At 39.2% G+C, this 20,930-nt stretch overlaps 1 protein-coding gene across 2 annotated transcripts in view; it reads left to right on the top strand.

The window, feature by feature from the left end:
• CPSF3 (cleavage and polyadenylation specific factor 3) overlaps positions 1-19,433 on the top strand; it is a 43,958-nt gene extending 24,525 nt beyond the window's left edge. Inside the window, exons 12-18 of one of the 2 annotated variants that reach the window (XM_022554141.3) lie at positions 4,472-4,580; positions 5,736-5,834; positions 7,496-7,590; positions 9,175-9,262; positions 14,789-14,858; positions 16,858-16,954; positions 18,800-19,433. In XM_022554141.3, the coding sequence (XP_022409849.1) occupies positions 4,472-4,580; positions 5,736-5,834; positions 7,496-7,590; positions 9,175-9,262; positions 14,789-14,858; positions 16,858-16,954; positions 18,800-18,901 (660 nt within the window). In that variant the 3' untranslated portion in view covers positions 18,902-19,433. The other variant, XM_089923468.1, reaches the window with a different exon arrangement.
• Positions 19,434-20,930: the final 1,497 nt, after the last annotated feature.

The following is a 20,930-nucleotide window of genomic DNA, read 5'->3' as shown; positions in this document are numbered from 1 at the left end:
TCTCCATAGTGGCTATATCAATTTACATTCCCACCAGCAGTGCAGGAGGGTTCCCTTTTCTCCACACCCTCTCCAGCATTTATTGTTTCTAGATTTTTTGATGATGGCCATTCTGACGGGTGTGAGATGATATCTCATTGTAGTTTTGATTTGCATTTCTCTAATGATTAATGATGTTGAGCATTCTTTCATGTGTTTGTTGGCAGTCTGTATATCTTCTTTGGAGAAATGTCTATTTAGGTCTTCTGCCCATTTTTGGATTGGGTTGTTTGTTTTTGTGATACTGAGCTGCATGAAGTGCTTGTATATTTTGGAGATTAATCCTTTGTCAGTTGCTTCATTTGCAGATATTTTTCCCATTCTGAGGGTTGTCTTTTCATCTTGTTTATGGTTTCCTTTGCTGTGCAAAAGCTTTGAAGTTTCATTAGGTCCCATTTGTTTATTTTTGTTTTTGTTTCCCTTACTCTAGGAGGTGGGTCAAAAAGGATCTTGCTATGATTTATGTCATAGAGTGTTCTGCCTATGTTTTTCTCTAAGAGTTTTAAAGACCACTTTAGGTCTTTAATCCATTTTGAATTTATTTTTGTGTATGGAGTTAGGGTGTGTTCTCATTTCATTCTTTTACATGTAGCTGTCCATTTTTCCCAGCACCACTTATTGAAGAGACTATCTTTCCTCCGTTGTATATTCTTGCCTCCTTTGTCAAAGACAAGGCAACCATATATGCGTGGGTTTATCTCTGGGCTTTCTATCCTGTTCCATTGATCTATATTTCTGTTTTTGTGCCAGTACCATGCTGTCTTGACTACTGTAGCTTTGTTGTATAGTCTGAAGTCAGGGAGCCTGATTCCTCCAGCTCCATTTTTCTTTCTTAAGATTGCTTTGGCTATTTGGGGTCTTTTGTGTTTCCATACACATTGTAAAATTTCTTGTTCTAGTTCTGTGAAAAATGCCATTGGTAATTTGATAGGGATTGCATTGATTGAACCTGTAGGTTGCTTTGGGTAATATAGTCATTTTCACAATATTGATTCTTCCAATCCAGGAGCATGGTATATCTCTCCATCTGTTTATGTTCTCTTTGATTTCTTTCATCAGTGTTTTATAGTTTTCTGAGTACAGGTCTTTTGCGTCCTTAGGTAGCTTTATTCCCAGGTATTTTATTCTTTCTGTTGTAATGGTAAATGGCGTTGTTTCCTTAATATCTCTTTCTGATCTTTTGTTGTTAGTGTATAGGAATGCAAGAGATTTCTGTGCGTTAATTTTGTATCCTGCCACCTTACCAAATTCCTTGATTAGTTCTAGTCGTTTTCTGGTGATATCTTTAGGATTTTATATGTATAATATTGTGTCTTTGGGAAACAGTGACAGTTTTACTTCTCCTTTTCCAATTTGGATTCCTTTTATTTCTTTTTCTTCTCTGATTGCTGCGGCTAGGACAATACTATGTTGAATAATAGTGGCGAGAGTGGACATCCTTGTCTTGTTCCTGATCTAGAGGAAATGTTTTCAGTTTTTCACCATTGAGAACGATGTTTGCGTGGGTTTGTCGTATATGGCTTTTATTCTGTTGAGGTAGGTTCCCTGTTTGCCCACTTTCTGGAGAGTTTTTATCATAAATGGGTGTTGAATTTTGTCAAAAGCTTTTTCTGCATCTGTTGAGATGATCATACGGTTTTTCTCCTTCAATTTGTTAATATGGTGTATCACAGTGATTGTTTTGCGTATATTGAAGAATCCTTGCATCCCTGGGATAAATCCCACTTGATCATGGTGTATGATCCTTTTAGTGTGTTGTTGGATTCTGTTTGCTAGTATTTTGTTGAGGATGTTTGTGTCTGTGTTCATCAGTGATATTGGCCTGTAATTTTCTTTTTTTGTGATATGTTTGTCTGGTTTTGGTATCAGGGTGATAGTGGCCTCTCAGAATGAGTTTGGGAGTGTTCCTCCCTCCTCAATTTTTTGGAAGAGTTTGAGAAGGATAGGTGTTAACTCTTGTCTAAATGTTTGATAGAATTCGCCTGTGAAGCCATCTGGTCCTGCACTTTTTTTTGTTGGAAGATTTTAAATTACAGTTTCAATTTCATTACCTGTGACTGGTCTATTTATATTTTCTAATTCTTCCTGGTTCAATCCTGGAAGGTTGTACTTTTCCAAGAATTTATCTGTTTCTTCCAGGTTGTCCATTTTATTGGCCTATAGTTGCTTGTAGTAGTCTCTTACGATCTTTTATATTTCTGCAGTGTCAGTTGTAATCGCTCCTTTTTCATTTCTAATTTTATTGATTTGAGTCCTCTCCCTATTTTTCTTTTTTTTTTAAAAATATATTATTTATATATTTATGTATTTATTTTTGGCTGCGTTGGGTCTTCGTTTCTGTGCGAGGGCTTTCTGCAGTTCCCACGAGCGGGGGCCACTCTTCATCGCGGTGTGCAGGCCTCTCACTATCACGGCCTCTCTTGTTGCGGAGCACAGGCTCCAGACGCGCAAGCTCAGTAGTTGTGGCTCACGGGCCCAGTTGCTCCGTGACATGTGGGATCTTCCCAGACCAGGGCTTGAACCCGTGTCCCCTGCATTGGCAGGCAGATTCTCAACCACTGTGCCACCAGGGAAGCCCTCCCTATTTTTCTTGATGAGTCTGGCTTAAGGTTTATCAATTTTGTTTATGAAAGAACCAGCTTTTAGTTTTATTGATCTTGGCTATTGTTTTCTTTGTTTCTATTTCATTTATTTTTGCTCTCATCTTTACGATTTCTTTCCTTCTACTAACTTTGGGTTTTCTGTGTCTAGTTTCTTTAGGTGTAAGGTTAGATTGTTTATTTGAGATTTTTCTTGTTTCTTGAAGTGAGCTTGAATTGCTATGAACTTCCCTCTTAGAACTGCTTTTGCTGTAAAAAATATTTTTTTGACTCTAGAGCTGAAAACACACTTTAGGTATATGTGTCATTTTTATATTTAACTTTATACAGGCATAGAGAAACTGTTGTCAGTATCTGTTTCCCCAAATGTAGTTTTGTATTAGAGTGTTGTTCTGTTATTTTAGCCATAATTTTATTTAAAATCATTAGCTTTAGTTATTTTTTTTCCTCAAGTGTAATAACCTTGCTTCGGGAGAAGTCAGATTTATTAAGGCAGCCATCCTCAGGCATGTAAAACAGGAACTAAGAAGGAGGTAAAGAAATCAGATCCACAAAAACTATCAAAAAACCCGTGCAGTTTACCGTCGAGAATTGTCAGGCCAAGCAGTTGTGTGCGTGGTAAGAAATCAGCATGTTGGGAACTAGCACGCAGCTGAATAAAGAAAGAGACCGAGGCTGGCAGCAGAGGGTGAGGCCAGAAGAACCACTCAGTCTTGTTCTCCAGGGTACTTGGTTCTCCCGGCAGACACCTCATCAGCATCCGGGATGTCACTGCACTGAAATCAGCCTCCTTAAGTCACCAGCATTTAAGGAGAAAAAAACGCCGACAAACCATGTGAAACAGAGCTAGGTCCCATTATAGTTACAAGAGCAAATGTTACCGCTGCCTCACTGCCATCTGCCCTTAACTGATGAAAGGTAAACAAATATGAAATATAGAGCCTTTGTCCCCTTTGAGTTCATTTCTTTGTAGCTGAGAAAAGTTATATTTAAGAATGTTGGATTTCATGTTCGTAAGAGTTTTGTTTGCTTGTTTGTTTGTTTGGTGTTATTGTTAGTTTCTGAACAGTCAGTCAGTACTCTCTTCTCTTAAAAAATGTTCCCCCTCAGTTGTATGAGCTCATCCATACCTGTCTTTACAGACCTTTCTATTCAGAGATGCTGCTGCTTTTTGGATCTGGCATGGCCTTGCATCTTTGTATTTTGGGGCTCCTCCAGGTACAGGGTTGAGAGCCAGCCTGAGGGAGCCACGCACGTCTGGCCCTCGGTTGCTGTCCTTCCCACCATGCTGTCTCTGTTGAGAGATTTTTTTGTTTTGTTTTGTTTTGTTTTTGCGGTATGCGGGCCTCTCACTGCTGTGGCCTCTCCCGTTGCGGAGCACAGGCTCCGGACGCGCAGGCCCAGCGGCCATGGCTCGCGGGCCCAGCCGCTCCGCGGCATGTGGGATCCTCCCAGACCGGGGCACGAACCCGTGTCCCCTGCATCGGCAGGCGGACCCTCAACCACTGCGCCACCAGGGAAGCCCTGTTGAAAGCTTTTTTAAGCTCCAGCACCCAGTAGGTTTACTTGGTTGCTGAACTGATTGGAACTGACGGAACCTAACCATTCTTGCCAGGTCTGCCCCCGTGAGTCTTGCCTTTGGTCTCTTGGTAACCTTGTTACTGCCCTGGTCGTAGAGGTATATAATATTTTATATTTTTCATGTTTAGATTCATGGGTTGTTTTCATGGTCCAAATGGCCATCATTATGATTGAGTCCCTGAATAATTAATTTCATTTTACAAGATTCTGTTCTCTTCAAATTGTTTTGGTTTTTTTTTTCTTTTTAATAGGTCATGGGCTTTTTAGCAGACAAAAAACCAGAACAGGGCCAGCGGGTCTCAGGAATACTTGTTAAAAGAAACTTTAATTATCACATACTTTCTCCTTGTGACCTCTCTAGTAAGTATACTATTAAATGTCAAATGTAATTTGATTTTAGCATTTAAAGAAAATCTTCAAAAACTTCTCTTACCCCGTGGCCAAATCTTAAGTAACAGCCAAATAACAAAGTATAAATAGTTGAAACTTAATAATCTAGTTATAGCTTCATTTGAAAAAGAAATCTTCCTTGAACTATGACAGTATTTAAATAACTTTTTTCTTAATTGGAAACATAAGTTCCCCTGTAAGACAGATTGACTACTGCCTTCTGAAGCCTGTCTTCTACCTTTCTCCATGGAATGCTGCTACTTTTATTTCCTGAAGTAATTGTGGACTCCCCACACAGGCTTTTCTGGGTTTTATGACCTGTAGTGTTAAGTTGCTTGCTGAGCCTGTGTTTTATGCACGTGTAAATGCTAAGCTGTCATTACTTTTGCAGTAACTACGATATTATCTTTAAGTAAATAACTGTGCTCAATTTTATTTATATGGCACTAATAAATTAAAAGTGCTTTATCAAGGAATAAGAAATAGCAACAGTGTTTAGGTGTTCAGCTGTGAGATAAGCCAACTGTCAGCTTTCAGACTATCACACAGTAGAATATAACTTGTTCCATTAACAGTTGTCGAGGTCTTACTGTATGCCAGGCATTGTGCTAAGTGCTGGAGGACTAGAGAGGTACTAAGAAGCACAGTCCCAGCCCTTGAAAAACTGTCTGTTGAGAGAAACCATCCTGTGAAGAGCTAATCACAGTATTGACCCGGGACATACAGAAGTGCAAGATAACATGTAAGGAGAGAATGGGCCTAGAAGGGTTGGGAAAAGCATTGCATACCAGGTAGCTCTCATGCCAGGTGGTGAAGGTTAGCTAACCAGAAGAGATGGCAGAGGACAGCTGGCTTACTGGCTTGGAGATGTTAGGGACCAGATGTGTCTTGGAGAATGAGAGTGCCTTCTTATGGCTGAAGCACAAGCTAACTATTGGCCGGGGGTGGCGGGGGAGGAGTGTAGGATGGGAACCAGCTGTGGAGCACTTTGTTAGCTTGACAAGAATGTTCTCACATACTTTGCTTTTACTTCTCTTTTCTTTACTCCTGGTATGTGTTTGCAAATTGTATTTTGTGAGACTAGTGTTGTTTCCTAAAGTATATTTATTCTAATTTCCTGTCCAGATTATACTGACTTGGCCATGAGCACTGTAAAGCAGACCCAAGCCATTCCATATACTGGTCCTTTTAATTTGCTTTATTACCAGCTACAGAAATTGACAGGTGTGTATATTTATTGACATTCACTTGACTGTTTTCTAGTTTTGAGTAAGATAATTATATATCTAGGAAAGGATGTTAATTTTGGTATTTGTGTCAGAATTGCACAAATTTTCTTTGTACTTTACTTGGTCATGTTATTACCACCTTCAGGTGAAAATTTTGAATATACACTGATAAACAATTTTTAAATCTCATAATACCTCTTATTATGATCCACTTAAAATTCTAAAATTGTCAGTAGTCTTTGCTTCTTGTGTTTAAAATCTACTTTAACTACTATACCTAGAATTTATCATAATTTCTTTTCTTTGTTCAGTGAAAATAATTTTTCTGGTTCCATCAGTACAAACCCTTACAGCACGTTATATAAGAGTGCATGACCACTGGCCAAAGGCCAGTAAAAAGTAAACCTATTCTGTTTTTATATTAGACCATTTTGAATTAGAGATTTTTGTGTATTAACATCATGAGAGGTGAAGAGTTAAGTTAAAAGGCGTGGGCTCTCCCTGATAAGCAAGAACACTTCAGATCACAAAGTCACGCTTTCTATGAATATGCAGTTTGTAATTCATACAGTGAAGTACTGCCATAAAATAAAACAGTAGAATATATCTTTTTTTACTTCAGAAGCTCATGTTAGAATTATAGGTTATAACACAGGAAGTTAATAAAATACATCTGAATTAATCCTTAACTAAGAAGTTACTACTGGGAAGACCAGAAAAGCCTTGTCTTAGACAACGGAATTTCCTTGTAGGACCTTTAAACTTATGAAGACAGACGGTAAAAGTGACGTAGTTGATGAGGTTCGTGTTAAATTTTAAGATGCTAGTCACTAAATCCCTTGTACAAACATAGGTGTTTGACAGTCACCAAAGTTTGCAACTGATAAGTTGTTTAATGTCCAAGGTAAATCCTATCTAGTTATATGAATATTTATAATACATGTTGAGATCTTTTAGTTGCTATAAGCAATTAATATAACACTTCGCTACTTGGGCTTCCCTGGTGGCGCAGTGGTTGAGAGTACACCTGCCGATGCAGGGGACATGGGTTCGTGCCCCGGTCCGGGAAGATCCCACATGCCGCGGAGCCTGCGCGTCTGTAGCCTGTGCTCCGCAACGGGAGAGGCCACAACAGAGAGAGGCCCGCGTACCGCAAAAAAAAAAAAAACTTTGCTACTTCAAATCTGCCTATACACAAGTTATTAAATTTTTTTCATTGTGTATCACCTTATTTCAGCTGTCTCTATAAACAAATGAATAATCATACGGGAGAGGCCACAACAGAGAGAGGCCCGCGTACCGGAAAAAAAAAAAAAACTTTGCTACTTAAAATCTGCCTATGCACAAGTTATTAAATTTTTTTCATTGTGTATCACCTTATCCCAGCTGTCTCTATAAACAAATGAATAATCATACTCTAGAAGATTATTTAAAAATTTTTTTTATGCTGGCTTTCTCAAAAAAATTTTATTTATATACAATTTTGAAAGGTTACTTTCCATTTACAGTTATCACAAAATATTGGCTGTATTCCCTGTGTTGTACAGTACGTCCTTGAGCCTGTCTTACACCCAGTAGTTTGTACCTCCCACTCCCCACCCTTTTATTGCCACCCCCAAAAAAACTTATACATACCTTACAACTTCTTTTTTTCAGGTGATGTAGAAGAATTAGAAATTCAAGAAAAACCGGCTTTGAAAGTGTTCAAAAATATTACTGTAATACAGGAACCAGGAATGGTGGTATTAGAAGTAAGATCATTTACCTAAACAAGGAGGGGAAAAAAGTTTTGAGTTCACATGTAAATGTAGAGAAAATTGGGTTCTTCCCAGTCAGGAAAAAAATTGTTGGAAAATATATATGTGTATATTTTTCTTTCTAAGATCAACATTAAATATAACTAAGCATTTTCTATATAGTTACAGTAGCATAGAAACTAATAATAAATTAAGACAATAGTATGTGAAATGAGCAGAGGTCTCTCATCTGAGTGAGTCTTAACAGATTTTGTGGTACCACAGGTGTCTTCAGTTATATCAAAAGGTCTTAAAATTATCAAGATAAAAATATAATTCTGTTACTTTAAAGCAAACAAACTTGTCATGCAACACTTCTTAAGAGAGTGGAATTCTGAAGATTCAAATAAGCAACATTAAAATGACCCAAATCCACAAAGGCTAGAAATCATTAATTTAGGTAAATGTGGTTGCCACTGTTAGAATTTTAAATCCATACCGGTAGAATTTAGAACCCAGACACCAAATGACTTTGATGATTGATTTTAATAGATTAGCATCCGTTAAGTTTAAAGAAGGACTTTCAAAGTGAATCCTGGAACCGAATGATACAGGGAGATACTTTGTTGCTCTGCCTCAAGGTTGAATGTAAATTTCCCAGCTATGTGTTCAACTGTTCTGTCATACATATTATTTTTTAAAACAGAAAAAGATCTGTCAGCTCTGGTTCCACTGCAGTTCACTGATTTAAGTCTGAATTTGATTTATAAGGCTAAAGGTAACTGGAGAAATTATCAAGAGGAATAGTTATCTATAACATGAAGTTACATATAATAATATATAAAGTGTTATCTGAGAAAGGGGAAAAGTTGTTAGAGACGTTAGTTTGGTTCTTGCTACCAAATAGTATTAGAGAATGCATTTTTTTATTCCCTAGAATTAACAGATCAAAGAAGATCTTAGAGGAAGTTTTTCAAGTGACTCGTGTTGCTCCTAAAAGTACTCTTTGGAGAGAGAATTAAAAGAAGGGGGCTACTCATTCCTGAAGTAATTCATCTGGTCTCACCCTAACCTGGTGGACATGGAAAACTTTCTTAGAGCAGCGGGCACATGGCACAGTGTCAGGGGATCTTAGGCTTTATGTGAGAAACAAAAGTAAAACTTTAAAAATATTACTGTCTATGCTACTAAAATATAGTGACTAGGAATTTGAGTTTGAGTCACAGAACCAGCAATTAATTACTGCTTATGTTATCTTGCGCAAGTTACTTTTGAGTCAGTTTACTCCTTTATGATGAAGATGTGAGAGTTAAATGAGATAATGCATATAAGACACTTGCCACAAAGGACATGCTCCGTACATTTTAGTGTTGTTTAAAAAAAAAAAATTAGAGAATTCCAGCATTACTAATTAATTTCAGTAAACAATGGGTTTACTGAAATTAATTAGTAATGCTAATCAATTTGAGAAAACAGTTGATTTCAGTGAAATGCTAGAAGCAATAATCCCACACGTATAGTCCGTGGATGGGTGGTAGTGATTGCAGTTTTGGGGGTTGGCTGGGTTGTACCTCCCTAATTCTGCCTCTTGCTTTTCAGTGGCTGGCAAACCCTTCCAATGATATGTATGCAGATACAGTAACAACCGTGATATTAGAAGTCCAGTCAAACCCGAAAATAAGGAAAGGTACAGAATTACTTCATTTTTATCACTTCTTTCATTTCTCCCGTGGTTGTTTGAAATAAAAAGCAGAAAACAAGAGTCCTAAAGAACTTAAAATATCCTGATTTTTTCATCCCTGTAACTTTTAAGATATGATACATGCATAACAATGTGTATTACTAATATTTTACCCTTTGTCCTGAGTCTTCGTTCATGCTGTAAAAACGTGGCTGCAGTTAACACGAAGATAAGAATCTCTTAGTAACAGTCCTTTTAAAAACAATTTAATCGGAAATTCCAAAATATTGCTGAATTGAGCCAGAATGTCTAATAGGAAAATATGCTGCTATATTTGTGTTGAATAAAACTTGTTGAATAGAATGGAATTTCCACATGGGACAATTTTGCAGTAACTTTCTTTCCTTTTCTAAGAAGCAATTTTCAATCAAAGAAAACACCAATGAAAATATTTTTGTGTCATTTCTTTATAGTTTGATTTTGTTTTATACATAATTCAGTATAACACATTACGGTGCGCATATACGGTAGCCCTTTGTGTTCCTGTGGGAAGAAGCCACCCTTGAAGTATTCCGGGAAGCCTCACATGGCAACAGATCTCTGATAGACTATTTTTGTTTCTTAAAATTTTTTTTATAAGTAAGCAAATAGTTAGTTCTTTGATTTCAGAAGAAAGAAAGCTTGGGTAACCACTTCATAATCCATCTGCTTGTAATTGGTCACATCTATAACATGAAACTAATAAGTGCCTAGACAAATCTAAATTATTCATCTAAGTTACTGGTAAGTTTTTGAATTTGAATAATAGTCATTGTAAAATTACAATTTGGACACTATTTGATAATTTTAGTTGAATTAATTAGTGGGTAATGGATGCCCCTGTGTGCCTGTAACATAAGAGATGGAGCTGTGCATTCATACAAGCCACAGAAGAACGTCACACCTTGGATTCTCACATGATGTTCAGTCTCACAGTCTTCGCCCGGAGGTACAAGTACATTCATGCCAGAACAGTTTTAAAGGCAGTTGTCGGTTTTCTGTTATTATTTTACATTTTTCATATCTTAGTTGGTAAAAATATAAAAATGGGGGGGCTAGATGGGAAAGAGGACCTTTTACCAAGGTCATAACTAATTCGTGGTGCAAAGTTAGGAGCAGCGAAGTGGGGGACAGGATTAAGTGCAGAGACCAGGAGTGAGAGATCAAGGCTGGAGCCCATGAGCCGGCCCACCTCCCCACGCTGACACCCAGCTCTCCAGGAGCACGGCCACTTCGCTTCGTAGCATGGCCTCGGTCACTTGGAATCGAACGCTTCTGAACTGAATTGTGTTTTAACCTCCAAGGTTGCTTTCTGTTCATTAAATTCTGATAACTCTTTTGTAAAATGAAGTCAGATATTTATACTTTACTGTAAAATGAAATTTCTATGCAAAAATGACACTTTTTCAAGGCCAGTTAGGATGTTGTGTGGTCTTCGGGGATGTTAAGTACCTGAGCTCCTCTAAGCCCATTCCCGCACTGGGTGGCAGAAGAGGGGACCCAGCACATGTTGGTGTGAGATTGTCAGCTATGTTGTCAGGATGTCATCTGCTGTTCCAGTGAAGACTCCACCTAATGATTGTGCTGAAAAACCGAAAAGGTGCTGTGGTTTAACAGATAATCACCAAATATTTAATGTCTGTTGTACAGGAAGGAATACATAAGCTATCGTTGCTTGGTTTGACTTTATCTTGGGTATTTCTCTTAGCGCTCTGGTCCAAAGTGAAAATACACCTTTACTCTGATCTGCACTAGTGGAACTAAAAATAATCATCCTGCTATTAGTGATCCATCTTAAACTAATTATAAAAACATTTGTTCACTAAGTTAAGCCTCTGGGCATTTCGGAAGAGGTTCATTGCTGAGAAGTCAGAAGAGGCATTTTCCATGAGTGATTGTAAAAGCTAACTGGCTGCCTCATATTGCCTGGTTTCTCCCCACTTTGTGGTGTATCGAGAGTGGGATTTTATACTCTTCTGGGTAATGAGGTGCTTCCTTATTTTCTTTTTTTTTTTTTTTTGCTGTACGCGGGCCTCTCACTGTTGTGGCCTCTCCCGTTGCAGAGCACAGGCTCCGGACGCGCAGGTTCAGCGGCCATGGCTCACGGGCCCAGCCACTCCACGGCATTGTGGGATCCTCCCGGACCGTGGCACGAACCCGTGTCCCCTGCATCGGCAGGCAGACTCTCAACCACTGTGCCACCAGGGAAGCCCCCCTTTTTTCTTTTAACAGTCATTTGACAGATGCTTACTGAGCACCTGCTGTTTAGTGGGTATTATTCTAGGTGCTTAGGGTACATCCATGAACAAAGCAAACAGATGCTGGCCCTGTAGGAGCTGATGCTCTAATGAGGGCTGGGCAGCTTGATCGGGTTTGGAGTGGGCACAGGTGCGTAGGGCTTTGTCGGCCATTTTAAGGCTCTGGACTTGTAGTCGGAGTGAAATGGGTTACATTGTATGGCTTTTTAATTACCCTGGTGTTTATTGAGAGGAGATTGTTAGGAGGGCAAGTATGAAAGCTGACAGGTTCCAGTGAGGAGCTTTTGTGGTCATGCAGGTGGGAGGTAGAGGCTCAGGCCAGGGTGGAAGTGGGGGAGGTAGCAGAAAGTGGTTGGATTCTGGAGAAAGTAAAGCCAGCAGTATTTCCTGAAAGATTAAATATGGAGCGTGAGAAAGGAAACAGACAAGATGAGTTTTAAAGAGATAAGACAGTGACCCGAGGTGTGTATATGATACATCAGTATGGAAAGTTGTCCCCCGTGGGGCTAAGTTATTAAACAGGGGTTTAATTAGTAGTACTTGCTCCTTCAGAAGATGAAAAAGTATCACAAGGACTAGCACATACCCTGTCTTCAAAGTTGAGGGCGTTCATTCTGTATATTTATCATTTAAACTAATTGGCTGTATCCTATCCAAATTTGATATTTTAACATGTTAGAGCAGAGTCAGCAGCTATGGCCCCTGAGCCAAATCCAGTCCTCCACCTGATTTTTGTAAATAAAGTTTTATTGAAACACAGCTATGGGACTTCCCTGGCAGTCCAGTGGTTAAGACTCCGTGCTTCCACCCGCAGGGGTCACAGGTTCGATCCCTGGTCAAGAAACTAAGATCCCACATGCCACATGTCATGGCCACAATGTTTAAAAAAAAGAAAAGAAAGGAAGAAACAGCCAGGCCCATCTGTTTCTGTGCCACCTGGTGCTGCTGCCTGAGCACCACCGCAGGGTTGAGCAGTTGCAGCAGGGACCGTGTGGCCCACAAAGCTTAAGGTGCGATCTGGCCATGGACGGAGGCAGTTGGCCAGCTCTATTCTAGAAACACTCACTTCTGTGAAACACTCTGACTCTTCTTTGATAGCATTTGCTCCCTTTTCATTTCTTAGCCTGCTGACACTTTGGTCAAGATTCTGGAAATACAATTATATCTGTATCTGTGTGTGTGTTTAGCTCCAACTTCCATTTATATATAGTCCCCCTGTTCTCACTGAGGACACATGAGAAATCTTACACATTTTCAAAATGTATTCTTTAACGTCCTTATATTCCTTTACATTCTTCTGTTTCACACTGTACCTGTTTTCAGCATGTCTGTGCCCTGTTTTGACACATAGACCTAAGGGCAGATAGATGTATGTGTATGAGTGTATGACTTCACATTTAGTATAATCTCATGTATCTGAGGAGTTTGTCATAAACATTAGTAATAAATATATACACACACTTTGGGAAATTTCTTTTTTTTTTTTTTTTGCGGTACGCGGGCCTCTCACTGTTGTGGCCTCTCCCGTTGCGGAGCGCAGGCTCCGGACGCACAGGCTCAGCGGCCATGGCTCACGGGCCCAGCCGCTCCGCGGCATGTGGGATCTTCCCGGACCGGGGCACGAATCTGTGTCCCCTGCATCAGCAGGCGGACTCTCAACCACTGCGCCACCAGGGAAGCCCTGGAAAATTTCTTTTAATAGACAATTTCATAGCTTAGATGTTTGCTTTTTAATAATGTGTTTTATGAGATTGTTTTTACATGTCAGCTAATTGCTTAATACTTAACAGAATTGATTATAATTAAAGTATAAAAGTTTTATTATATAGTTTTCTTGGCTGGCATTTAGTTACTTGTATATTCAATTAAAACCGATGAATTTAAAATTAGAGTGACTATGGTCTGAACTATAGAACAATTTAGGAGAAATGACAACTTGGCTCTTTTCCACATACAGTAGATTCATCACAGTCAACTTGAGAACATACACATTACTCCAAAAAGTAACATTGTGTATCTTTTAGCTATAATTCCCCACACTCCCCACTCTCCCCAACTCAAGGCAACCACTAATCTGTCTCTCTGGATTTACCTATTCTGGACATTTCATATAAATGGAATCCTACAAAAGGTAGTCTTTTGCGTCTGGTTTCTTTGACTTAGCATAATGTTTTCAAGGTTCATCCATGTCTTTCATAAACAACCTCTCCTGGCCATGTGTTGTGTTTTTATTGACAGTCTAAGGTTAAAACCTGAAACTATGACGTTTGAATTTACTAATGAACAGCCAGTGAGCTTTTCACGCCCGGGGGATTGTAAAAATATAGAATTGTGTGGCTGAATTCAACTACATAAACAACAAGCATAAAGACTTTAAAAAACAAAAAAAAGTTAATCCATGTCATAGCATGAATCAGTACTTCATTCCTTTTTATGGCCAAATAATCTTCCGTTGTGTAGTTATAGCACATTTGGTTTATCCATTCATTTGATGATGAACATTTGGATTGTTTCTACTGTTTGGCTATTGTGAATAATCTTGCTATAAACCTTCATGTACAAGCTTCTGTACAGACATGTTTTCATTTCTCTTGGGTCTATGGAGTAAAATTATTGGGTCGTATGTTAACTCGCTGTTTTAACTTTTTGAGAAACTACCAGTTAATTCACTGTTTTGTTGCTGGTGATGAACTGGGAGGTACTTAGTGATATTCCCCGGGCAATATTGAAACTTCAGATCAAGTATGGCTCATCTTCCTGAACTGTCAGATTACTTTGTTTTAGGGGAAAAGCTAAGTAATCTAACTAGCAAGTGATTTTAAATATTTTATTAAAACTACTGTAAGTGCATTATATGTAGTAGAATTGCTAAATTTACTTAATATTTTAGATAAAACAAAAACTTCAGAGGTCTCTGAGGATGGATGTGCTCCTAGACCTCTTGGAGTTCTAATTTCACTCACTTCGGCTCATAAATATGGAAAAGACGGAGAAACATTGGAAATAAATTTTTAAATAATCTTAAATGCACTTGTGGTTCCTTAACAAGAACATGAAATAAAGTGATGAAAATATCAATTTGCCTCAGCAGGTAGATGCTCTGTATACATTTGTCACTTGAAGGATTCGACAGTTAACCACTTTGGTTTCTCAGCAGCTACATTCTAATTATTGATTTGGAAATTATTCTAAACAGGAATTTGGAAATTGAACCCTCTGTTGCTTTTTTCCCCAGGTGCAGTACAGAAGGTTTCTAAAAAATTAGAAATGCACGTTTATAGCAAGAGGTTGGAGATCATGCTCCAGTAAGTGTTGCATATGTTACCGCTCAACAGGGTGCCGGGGGTGGGGTCAGACAAGGTCACTTAACTGGTCTGGGTGCCTCTGTTTCTATCAGTGAAGCAGTTTGAACCACTTCCTTCTAGCTACACACTCTAGCCAGTTCTGAGAGCATGTGACCTGCTTGGTCAGCTACTTCCCTGTGAAATACGTTTCACTTAATATAGAGCCTCAGGATGCTTTTCCGTGGCTGGAGTAGCTGAATAAAGCACTGTTATCAAGGACATGTGCTAAAATCTTAACCTAGTGTTACTATACCTTTAAGAATTATTATACGTACTTACTTCCCCTTAAATGTGAATTCCACGTTAAGAATGTTTTTTTAAACTCTTCCCAGTAAATCTGTAAACTATGAATTACCTTTAAACTCATTTTTCTTACATGCCAAATATTAGGTCTTTCCCCTTTCCTCCAGTACTTGTTAAGCCTGATTTCAGAATGTTTTTTTCCAAATAAAATAATCATATAAAACTGTTTCTTGGGACTTCCCTGGTGGCACAGTGGTTAAGAATACGCCTGCCAATGCAGGGGACATGGGTGCGAGCCCTGGTCCGGGAAGATTCCCCTTTCCGAGGAGCAACTAAGCCCATGTGCCACACTACTGAAGCCCAGGCGCCTAGAGCCCGTGCTCTTCAACAAGAGAAGCCACCGCAATGAGAAGCCCGCGCGCCGCAATGAAGAGTAGCCCCTGCTCACCGCAACTAGAGAAAGCCCGCGCGCAGCAACGAAGACCCAACGCAGCCAAAAACAAATGATAAATAAATTTATTTTTTTAAAAAACTGTTTCTTAGTGGACAACTACAACTTAAGCTTATGTATTGTACCCCAAAAAGGAAAAATAAAAAGATTGAATTTAGTTTTATAATTTCAGCATCTAGCACAGTGCCTTAAACATATAGCAGATCTCTCAAATACTTGTTGAATAAATGCTTCCATTTTTAAATTTTTTATTTTTTATTTATTTTTGGCTGCATTGGGTCTTCGTTGCTGCGTGCAGGCTTTTCTCTAGTTGCAGCGAACGGGGGCTACTCTTCGTTGCAGCATGCAGGCTTCTCTTTGCGGTGGCTTCTCTTGTTGTGGAGCACGGGCTCTAGAGCACAGGCTCAGTAGTTGTGGCTCGTGGGCTCTAGAGCACAGGCTCAATAATTGTGGTGCACGGGCTTAGTTGCTCCACGGCATGTGGGATGTTCCCAGACCAGGGTTTGAACCTGTGTCCCATGCATTGGCAGAAGGATTCTTTTTTTTTTTTTGGCAGGCAGATTCTTAATCACTGCACCACCAGGGAAGTCCCAATGCTTCTGTTTTGAAATTGAAAGTTACTTAACTGGACGTTTTGAGGTGCTCTGCATGTTTGGAGATTTTTATGTTAACACTTCTTTCCTTTCCTCAAAATTCCACACTGATAATCTTTTAAAGCAGCCATTTAGTGGCTTTTAAAAACTGAATGCTAGGCTTTAAATGGTGACTTTGCCTACAGAAGCCGTCACACATCTTCAGAAGTGTTCTTGGTGTTGTCATTTTGATTTTAAAAAACATCCCTGTCATACAAACTAAAAAGCAGGCACCGGTGCAGGAGCGCTGATTTCCATTGCTGGTAAAAAGGCAGCGGGTTCTGTGTTGGTTGGTTTCCAACCCTGTGGCTATAGCAGTCCCAGGTCTGGGTGAAAAGGGCTCCTTACCAAAATTAATATAGGTTAAGATAATGTATATAAAGTGCCTAGTGCAATGCCTGCTGAATGGAGCATTCTTAATGAACGATAGCTGTGTATTTCACCTGTATTATAAAATGAACAAAGTATGTGAAAATAAATAATTAAGAAGTACATCTCAGGGGTAGATACAGTCAGTATTCTATTTCAGAACTAGGGCCTATCTTCAATATTATTTCTCCCCAAATATATAAAATTGTACTTTATATATTTGTAAAGCATTTTCCACTAATACTGCATCTTTATTTATCTTAAGGGACATATTTGGAGAAGACTGTGTTAGTGTAAAAGATGGTTCTATCCTTAGCGTCACAGTGGACGGAAAAACTGCTAACATAAACTTGGAGACACGGGTATGTAGCTGTTCATTCCTACATTTTAAGACACTTGGGAGATAAAGTGAAAGCAAAAATAATCTATTTTGCAGTTTACTTTTGCATTTTGGCATTTTCTTCCCATTTTTTTCCTACTTTTTTTTAATAGATTGTGTTTATGCTATCATATGTCAGGTTTTACATCTTTTATTTCTCTGTCATAAGCGTTTTTCCATTTGCTACATAGTACACATTTCCCTTGTCTTTATTACTCCACTGTTTTACATTTTCATAATGGAAAGCCTTAATCCACCTCAGCATTTCTCTACTTTGGCATCCAGTTGATTCCAGACTTTCAGAGAAGCTGCTCTTCTGTTTGCAGCAAGATCCAAGTGGCTTTTCCAAACAATAGAACTTGAGAGCGTGAGGCCCACGCCCACCGCACCAGCAGACCTTTCATAATTATTTCACAAGCATAAATGAATAAGTATCATCTTCCTTGTGGGGTTGTTTTTGAAGATTACAACAGTTCATCTACTAAACAAGTAACATGTTTGGGGTTTCTTCTATATATTCTTTTGAGAAAACACTAGGTTTATTTTACCTCGATAGAAAAATAAGCTAAGAACATAAACAAGTAATTCACTAGAGAAGACATATAGAGAGCCAGTAAACACATGAAACAAATGTTCAGATCAGATCCACTAATAATTAAAGGAAATACAAATTGAAAGTATGAAATATCACTGTTTTGAGCTTATATTGGCACAGATTAAAAACAGTGATATGACCCAGTGATGGTGAAAGAAGAGGGAAACAGTTATTTTCCAGTGCCACATAGGACAGGGAGAAGGTTGTACGTTAGGTGGTGTGTTCTTTCTGCAGGGCGGTTTGGTGATCTGCATCAAAAGCCTTAAAAAAGTAAATACCTTTATCCACAATTCCACTTGCAGGACTTAACAAAGAAAATAATTAGGCAAGTGAGCAAAGATATATATATATACAAGCATGTCTATTTTAGTATTGATTAGCAAAACTGCAAGAGACCTAAATTTCCAAGAGTAGGATCTAATAAAATAACTGAATAAATAATGTGTATGGTGTGCCCTTATACATGGAATACTATCTATACAGGCACTGGAAACGGTTCATTCAGGTGCAGAGTTGTCCACCTACATTATTGAGTGGGGGGAGTTACAAGATAGTCAGTGTGCTGAATTATCCCATGTTTGTTTTGAAGAAATACACATGTATAGCCAGAAGTCTAGAAGGTTAGGCACTGAAATGTTAACAGTGATTTATCATTAGGTCACAGAATTAAGGGTATTTTTTTTCTTTCCTAAATTTTTACATGAGGGATATTTACTGTGTGATAAAAGTTGTTTTAAACAGCATAGTGTTCTGTAGTTGAGGAGTAACTGCATGAGGGATATTTACTGTGTGATAAAAGTTGTTTTAAACAGCATAGGGTTCTGTAGTTGAGGAGTAACTGGAAGATGATGAGTGACTCTAAACCAAATTTAATACCAAATGTTGATTAGATGACCACATCCATTGCTTGCTAAGTAATTTGTGGCGCACAGACTAGATTCCTTGGAGTATTATCTACTAGATCCAAACATGGGCTTTGAAGTAAACATAGTTCAGTTGACTTTCCCTTTATTCTTTTTTTTTCCAAAGTTAATCTCTAACAAAGTCATCGTGCTCTCGGGAATGTCTCTGCATCCAGGTGCAGACCCACAGGTGTGCAGTGATTCTGGCTCTTAATAATCAAGACCCCCCACCCCTATGGAAAACGATTGTTCTTAAAGAGCATTAGTTTATCTTCCATATAATAATTCTAGACACTTCCGTTGAAAGGCATGTCTGTGCTCTCGCTTTCAGACTGTAGAATGTGAAGAAGGAAGTGAAGATGACGAGTCCCTCCGAGAAATGGTGGAACTGGCGGCCCAGAGACTATATGAGGCCCTCACGCCAGTTCACTAATAACCTTATGTCTCTGTAGATGTTAAACTTTTTTGTAATGCTTGACTCTACTTCTGTTACTTAAAATAAAATACATTAATTTCTCTGGGGTAGCCTATTTACTTTTGATGGCAAATGGCCTTTATTCCAGCACCTATTTGAATACTGCTAAATTACCAACTCATTTGTCCATTATTCTAGCACTGCTAAATAAACTGCCGTTACTGATTCTGCTTCTGGGGTTGTATGCAGCTCCCACTGAAACCTTTAAGATCTGCTCATAGCATCTGAAACAGAATGTATTATTGTCCGTTTTCAGGAAGGAAATGAGTGATGGTTTGAATTTTCATATCCATTTTCTGAATTTGAATTAATAATTACATATTATCACTTAAAGTTTTAAGCCCTTTTTCTATTTCTTCCCTCCCATTATTCTTGACAAATTCCTTAATTTATATGTCTGTTAAATTGGGACTTTTGAGATTCAATAATATTTTCTTTGTATGTCTACATTCAATTCAGAGATATTCAAAATATAATTTTTATGACTCAGGTTCAAGGGTTTGTCATGTTTGTTGAATCGTTTCCTGTATAACTTAATCATTAATCCATTTTCTTCCAAGTACGAGCAGTTCAGACTTGCAAGTAACTGGACACAGGATTGTCGGGTGCCGGGTGCTGGGGGAGCAGGTCGACTGCCCGGGGCGGCTTTGGCCTCTACTTCAGTGAAGGGTCTGGCTGCTCCCTCAGCAGAGGGGGTGGGAACAAGCACGGGAAGGGGCAGCTAAAGAGCTGTTACCCTCACTGTCAAGCTAAAGCCATCCGTCAGCCACAGTCACTAATTTGCACTGACATTGCTTAGTCCTTCCCTGTGCTTTGGTGACACACTTCGGTGCCTGAATCTGAATTTTTACTTGAAACCAAATACATTTATTTCTATAAGATACCCTACTTTGTCTTTGGCCCAAACCAAAGGCCTAAGGGTCACCTTTTATAAATGTCATATAAGAGTGTGTTATGATAGATGTTAAAACATTTTTAAGTTACCAAAACTACACACTTGTGATATCTTTACCATGCAGGTTATACACAGCAAAAATGGCAAGCCCTTTCTGCTAGCCCCTCTCCCTGAGGTAGCCGGTTTCAGTTAAGGATTCTAAATTGCTCTTGAATCTGTCCTCATCTCATCTCCACTGTGGTTCGGAGTCCAAGTCATCTTTTCCCCTCTGGTTCCTGCCCCAGCTTCCTTCCCTCCTCTCCCTATAGCTGATTCCTAAAATAACAGATCTGCTGAAAGCCTCCCTGCTGAAAATCCTTCAGGGCTTCTTTACTGTGATTAATTAGGATGAAATCCAAACACCTTAACTTGGCCTAACAGGGGTTCTTTACCCTGGCTGCATATTGGAATCACCTGGGGAGCATTAAAAATGTACTGATGCCCACGACCTACCATCAGAAGTGTTGTTAGTTGGTCTAGAGTGGTGGTCCTTTATCAGCACATTCTTAAAGCTCCCAGTTGATTCTAGCTGAAGCCAGGGAAATCCAGCCTGAAGACGGGGTCCCGCTTTGTATCGCCCTACCTGCCTCTCCAGCTCCAGCCACTCTCCCCCGCAACACCCTACGTCCAAGCCACGGAAACGGCAGCTATTCTAACACACACTGCTCCCCTTCTGGTTTTCACCTTAAACTCAGTTGTTTCAGGACACCCTTCTGGCTCGATTTTATCACAGCTGTCACACTTCATTAAGTGCTTGAGCAAACCTCTGCCAGGCTCTTCTGTCTTCTCTCTGACTAAGCCCCCCCCCCCCACCTTGGGTCCTGTCCTTGGCCCCTTCAGCCCAGTTGTAGCAAGAATCTCGCCGAGTCGGTTTAGCAAAAATCCCTCCCTCTTGGTCTGATTCCCCTGAGTAGCTGCTCAAATTCCGCATCCTGATGTCACTCTGCCCTGCCTTCAGCAGGAACCCTGTCAGGGCAGTTTAGCAAAGATTTACCCCGCCTCTTAGTACTTTTACATTCACCTGACCCCTCACCCTGCTCCTTGGCTATAAAT

This window comes from Delphinapterus leucas, chromosome 13 (genome assembly GCF_059928025.1).
Source record: "Delphinapterus leucas isolate spDelLeu-1000000601 "Yukka" chromosome 13, BTC_Dleu_Yukka2, whole genome shotgun sequence".
Classification (NCBI taxonomy): Eukaryota; Metazoa; Chordata; class Mammalia; order Artiodactyla; family Monodontidae; genus Delphinapterus; species Delphinapterus leucas.
This window is presented reverse-complemented; position numbering and strand designations above follow the sequence as displayed.